At 33.8% G+C, this 5,814-nt stretch overlaps 1 protein-coding gene across 1 annotated transcript; it reads left to right on the top strand.

The window, feature by feature from the left end:
* On the top strand, nucleotides 1-2,720 carry LOC137807493 (uncharacterized). The gene is made up of 4 exons (XM_068608157.1): nucleotides 1-176; nucleotides 276-358; nucleotides 450-540; nucleotides 2,394-2,720. Exons 1-4 carry the CDS (start codon nucleotides 148-150, stop codon nucleotides 2,422-2,424), a joined length of 234 nt encoding a protein of 77 aa, XP_068464258.1. The 5' UTR covers nucleotides 1-147; the 3' UTR covers nucleotides 2,425-2,720.
* The last annotated feature ends 3,094 nt before the right edge of the window (nucleotides 2,721-5,814 follow it).

The raw sequence follows: 5,814 nt of genomic DNA, 5'->3' as shown, positions 1-5,814 counted from the left end.
ATCTAAGTTTTACCATTCTTACCAATCCAAAGAATAAACTGTGATTAGGTTATGTTATACGACTTTACTTTGAACTCGAAAAATTATTTTGGCAGTGGCCTCTGATCAAACGACCCACGTCCCAATTTCCAATCCCTCGATTCCGCCATGGCCACACCCTCTGATCCTTCCAACCAGTAAGCCTCTGCCTCTTTCACTCGCATATTCTCACATTAATTGTACTTTCAACTTCATCTCCTTAATTCTCTTTTCATCTTTTGCTTTAACCTGCACAGAGAAGCTGTTATGAGAAGGAAGAACAACGGACCCCCAATTAAGTTCCTTATTCCTCTCATATATGCCCCTGCACTCCCTCTAAGTATGTTACTTTCACATTCCCTTCACCCCTTCTCCTTCAAACACTTTCTTTATTCGATTTTTCTTATCGGGTTTCTTTTTTGTATTTTCAGTTCGTCTAGCGCTGCGGCACAAACCCGTCTTGAGAGATCGCTTGTTTACGGCTGTGTTGGCTGGGGGTTTTGCTCATGGTTTCTATTTGATGTATCCTTTTCTTGATACTCCGTGGTCCTGCTACAATGGTATTGTTGTGCATGCATTAATGCTTTCATTACTTTTAATTTTACTATATCTGTTGTGGCTTTTTGAGTAGTTTAATTTGGATATTTGCATGCTTGGAAATGTCAGTAAGAGTTAAGAAACTGGTAGTCGGAGTTTGGTGTGTAGGATTGCAAAATAGGTCTAAAGATTTGAACATGGTTATAGGGTGTGCGGTATTTTTAGATGATATGCATTTTAGGGTTTTAATGCGGCTGCTTTTTTTAAAAAAAATAACTGAAGCTGTTGTTTCTTTTCCGAGAGTGGTAGAGATTGTATTGGTTGATTCATTAGACTTCTAAAGAATTACGGCGAATTTGGATTAACAAATTAAGTATTTATTCAATAAGGTTGTATCTCATCAGAGCTTATGAAAAGCTTCTTTTGATTAAGCTTCATCAAGTAACTTTTCAAAATGAGCTAAAAGGATCTTACAAGATCTTATAGAGTCATAGGCCAGTTTCATAAGACCGAATGAACTCTGTATAAACTCTTCTAAACACTCCCTTAGTATTTCTTGTGGGTATAATTAACTTTTAGCTTTATTAGTTCGTGTGAGAGAAATGGGAAAGGGGAAATAACATTATAGGGCTACTCCGTTTTATTTGGTTATAGTGTCAACACTTGTGAAGTTGTGAGATACCAAAATGTAAAGGTGCCTTTTCCGTAGTATTTTGAGAGGACTGACTTTTGGGGTGAGAGGATTTTTTCTGATGTTGGATTCATCCCATTGATCAAAGTACAATCTAAGATCAAATTTGGTTTGGCAAAGAGACACATTATCTGATACGCGGTTGCATAAAAAGAAAAGAAAAACACAAGGCCTAAGGAACAGGGGTTAACGCCCCCTTACTTTAAAAATAAAACTTTTCTACCTTTTTCTTTCTATCATAGGTCTTATAAAGACCATTTTTCATTGGTGGACAGCTGACCTAAGCTAACCGAAAATTAAAACAGAAAGATCTTCCAAGATCATCACAAACAGACAAACATTCATAAATAACCTTCCTAGATGAAATCTTTTAGCCATGCGGGCTTGGATGTCTTTCTAATGGGCCTTTGAGGTATGAGCCCACTGTCATTATCAAACACATTTGGTTAGATGCAACTGATGTCTCATGATGCCTGATTTTAATTATTTTTTAGGAAGTTTCCTACATTTTTTATTTTAATCTCATATTTGGAAATAGTAGTAGAAAGCTTAACATTGGTTAGTGTTGTACATGTGGATTATGTGTTCTGGCGAACTAGCCTATCTGTATTGTAAGGGCATTCCCAGATGAAAGGCAAATAAGAGGCTAGTTTGGCATTTTTACATTGAAGTTCAGGATCAGTTTATGAATGTAAAATTTTGTTGTTAGATCCACAAACAAACCTTTACGAAATTATGGCCGTAAATTGGACATGTGCAAGCCAGAGAAATACATAGATGTTAGTTCTATGTCAAGTTTGGAGTTTAAAAGATGTTATTTCTTAGAATATAATAACTAGTAAATAGCAATATATTTGGGTGGAACTTGGAAGACGTATTATTCTCCACATACATGTTTTACCTAATTCCCAAGCTATAAATTTTTTGTTAATTGTATAACTATTGAATTCTTTATTAATTACATTAATTGGAAGATAATGTAAAACGTAAGGTATTATGAGAACCATTCTCCCTTAATTTTTATATTTTCATTTTGTTTGTAACTGTGTCGAATGGTGTTGTGTCATTCATGTAGCCGATCTTACATAATGATATAAGCCTACTTTGTCGTTGTCTTATCTTGTTTCTCCCTAATGGCTATATCCAGAACAGACCTTTATGATAAAGAGAGCAAGTGATTATGCAGAGCATGTTTCAGACATTTCATAAGTATCACTTACATCACAATCTTTTGTCCTCAATAAATTTTTTTGACCACTATTTGCAGCTCAACATCCTGGTAACACCTTAAGTTGGATAGGCCAATGTTAAACATGTGTCATTATTTTTTGTTATTTTGGAAGATTATTATGCCATGCACGCTTTAAAAATTGCATCTTGTCTTGCGGATTTGCTTTCTGTAGAATAAATAACTATGGAATTTGGGGACCGCTCTTTGATCTTCTAGTGTTGTAAATGAAGCAAACTTATCTCATTTGTCTCTTTTTATATCAATGCTATTTCTTGTCAGCTAGATGTTGATTTGTGGATAATAAGATGGTAAAAGTGGATTTCGAGGATCATTATGCATGACCTTTATCACCATGAAACCCGTTCATATTTCATGTAGTTGCAGTTGGATTGGATCTGATTTATTTCTCCAATGAAAAAAAATGCTGGATTAGGTGTCCTGTGTCATCATTTTACATGATAAAGAGATGAGTAGGTTAGTTGATATTTGGATTTAAGTTTGGTTTGTGCTTCATTTAAGTGGCACCACCTCTGTCAGTACTGTGCCCATTTCACAGACCACAGTAACTAGTGTCTAGTATGAATATATATGATCACTTGGTTTTTCTGTCAAGTTGGTTAACCGAGCTGATTACCCCCCTCCATTTTTAATGGAACAGATGAGTTACGCGTCAGTTAAACAACATACCGATTGAATTTAAGCTGTGTTTGGATTGAGATATTAGAAATAAAGGATAAAGGGGATTAAGTTTTTTTTTAAAAATTTTTAAGTGACTTAGAGATATTTAGTTTTTTATGTTCAGCCAGAGATATTCCTTTTTCATCACTACATTTAAGTTTGAAAGTGGAAAGTTCAGGTCTTATTCGATATGATTGATAGTTTTAAAATTACAAAATTAAATACAAACTAAACAAATCAATTTTCTGAATTCAAGTTTATACGGTGATGGACGGGACAACAAAGGTAGGAGACAAGAGAGGGTGAGGATGTGATGATAGTGGAGTTGTCGTGATGGAGTTGGTGTGGTTGTGGTAATAGTAACGACTGATATAATGACAGTGGTGATAAGAATAATAATGGGTTAACAGAATGTGGTTGACTACTGTTGTGATCTTGGATGTCAATGTTAAGAGGGTTGGCAATGGGCATGATGATGCTCATTGGCCAGTCATGGTAAGTCGTGCTTATGGTTGTGACGAAATTTAATTTGTAGTAGTAGTGAATAAGAGTTGAATGATTTATTTTTGTAACTTTAAGCTAAAATTCGGAAGTGGCTTTTTCTTAAAAAATTTAGGTTAAGTATTTTTAAATTGAGTTAAAAACTAATTCAATTTTATGTTAACGTTATTTTGTTTTTAAATTTATATGTAAAAAACAAAATAACTGGAAATTGGTAATTATCTCAAAGATGTCATAATTCTTTTGACCTTCAACCAAAAGATACATGGTTGCAGTTTTGCTGGACCTTATTCCTTTTTGGGCCTTTCAGTTTTTTATTACTGACAAATCCTTCCTGAACATCCATGTTTTCTTTCTACACCTCTATACATAGTGAAAAAATTCATTGGGTAGATTCTAGATAATACTATCGAAGTTTATTTGGCATTTTCTTCCTACACCTTCATAGTTCATTTAATTCCAAAAGTACCTTTTAGCAAAAGGTGCTAGATTTGTTTATTTATTTATTTTTGAATTGTAGAATTCATAGACTTTCTAAACTCTATTCAAATACCTTTTGAACTTTACTGGAATATAAAGTTATATTTTGTAGAGTTTGAAAGGTATTTTTCGAATCTGGAAAATACTTTCTGTTATATTCTGAATTGTATAGTTTGAAAATGTATTTTCAAGGAAATATCTTTTGAATTTTACAATTTAAAATATAATCTTGTATTTCGAATTGTAGAGTTTTTAAGGTATTTTTAAATCTATAAAATATTTTTCGAACTCTACTGTTCATAATGTGAAATTATGTATAAAGTTGTAGAGTTTGAAAGGTATGTTTAAATTCTGAAAATATGTTTCACATTCTACGATTCAAAAATGGTAAATTAGACTTTTCATAAGAAAAACATGAAAAACATGGAGGTGCAGGAAGAAAAGACTAGTTTATTTTCTTCAGCCTACAAAGGAGTGTACAAAATAAAGCATTTTGAAAAAAAAAAACAAACGTAGTACAGTAAGTATGCATGTTTCCAAAGTGTCATGGCCTGGATGGCATGTTCAAGATTGCATGTTCACAGTGGTGCCATAGCCAATGCTGCATCTAAAAAGAAGCACAAAAATGGCAATAGATATTAAACTACAAAAATGTAAAATGGATATTTCAAAATAATCGAAGGTGTAGAAAGGAATTGGCTCCGCCACTTGGTATGATTGTGATTACACTGCGCACAAATTTGTTAGCAGAAACAGCCTCAAAAGGATTTCTAATGCGTATAAAAAACGATTTCTTCTCTGGTATGCGTCTATGTAGAAATTTTCGTCCCACATTGGTCATGCTTTTTCTATTGCCTTATTTTGACGCTAATACAAGTGACATCATGACATTTTGCCTGTTTCTGTTTTTGATGATTCTGTTTCTTTTGTTTTGTTTTTTTCGTTTTTCTCCCTCTTTGGTAGTCAACAAATTTTGCTGAAAAACTGCATGCAAATATCTCCCCTTAGATTTCTGAAATTTATCATTGAAATGAAAGCTATGAAAGCAAGTGGAAATATTCTCTAAAGATCCAGATCCCGTTTGCAATTTGCTGCTACAGTAAATCCAGACAAGATTAATTTGTTTTATACATCCCACTAACATGACAATATACTTAGCGGATAGAGACACCCGGAGGCAGAGCCTGGGTATATTCCCTGGACCGATGCTTAAGGCGGTATTTTCCTAAAATTTTAAATCTTTTTAATTTCTCAAAGATTCCGCTCCTATTTGTACGTGCACCGTAAGTACGCAATTAATTAATTGTTTATTTCTTATCAACGCTCCTTAACCAGTTACAATTGTCTGCTTAGTCAGATTGGAGTCAGATTGGCCCCACCAACTACTGTTACTGATGCCATCACACACTTCCCCCACACTCCACGTAAAAAAAGAAAAGGAAAGGCAAGATGAACTCGGAAAAACAGAATCACCGCATCAAAATCCGAAAATCCAATCATAGTTCACCAAGTAATAGTCAATTATATTCGTATTCCATTCTTGTTACATACATCGCAGCTGTAGCAATGAATAGTCTAATCTAAACTCTAATAATCACTTTGCATCAACGGTTACATTGAAACCTATAATTTGGCTACATACAATGCGCAAAGAAATAGTAAAAAAAAGACTGAAATG

This window comes from Phaseolus vulgaris, chromosome 3 (genome assembly GCF_000499845.2).
Source record: "Phaseolus vulgaris cultivar G19833 chromosome 3, P. vulgaris v2.0, whole genome shotgun sequence".
In the NCBI taxonomy this organism is placed as follows: Eukaryota; Viridiplantae; Streptophyta; class Magnoliopsida; order Fabales; family Fabaceae; genus Phaseolus; species Phaseolus vulgaris.
Note: the sequence above shows the minus strand (reverse complement) of the source record. Positions and strands in the feature narration are given on the sequence as shown.

What these genes read in the sequence shown, in the direction of transcription:
- LOC137807493 (XM_068608157.1), top strand. Translation starts at nt 148, where the DNA reads ATGGCCACACCCTCTGATCCTTCCAACCA. An exon ending in CCCTCTGATCCTTCCAACCA is followed by an intron (nt 177 to 275) that starts GTAAGCCTCTGC and finishes TAACCTGCACAG; the next exon opens with AGAAGCTGTTATGAGAAGGA. An exon ending in TGCCCCTGCACTCCCTCTAA is followed by an intron (nt 359 to 449) that starts GTATGTTACTTT and finishes TTGTATTTTCAG; the next exon opens with TTCGTCTAGCGCTGCGGCAC.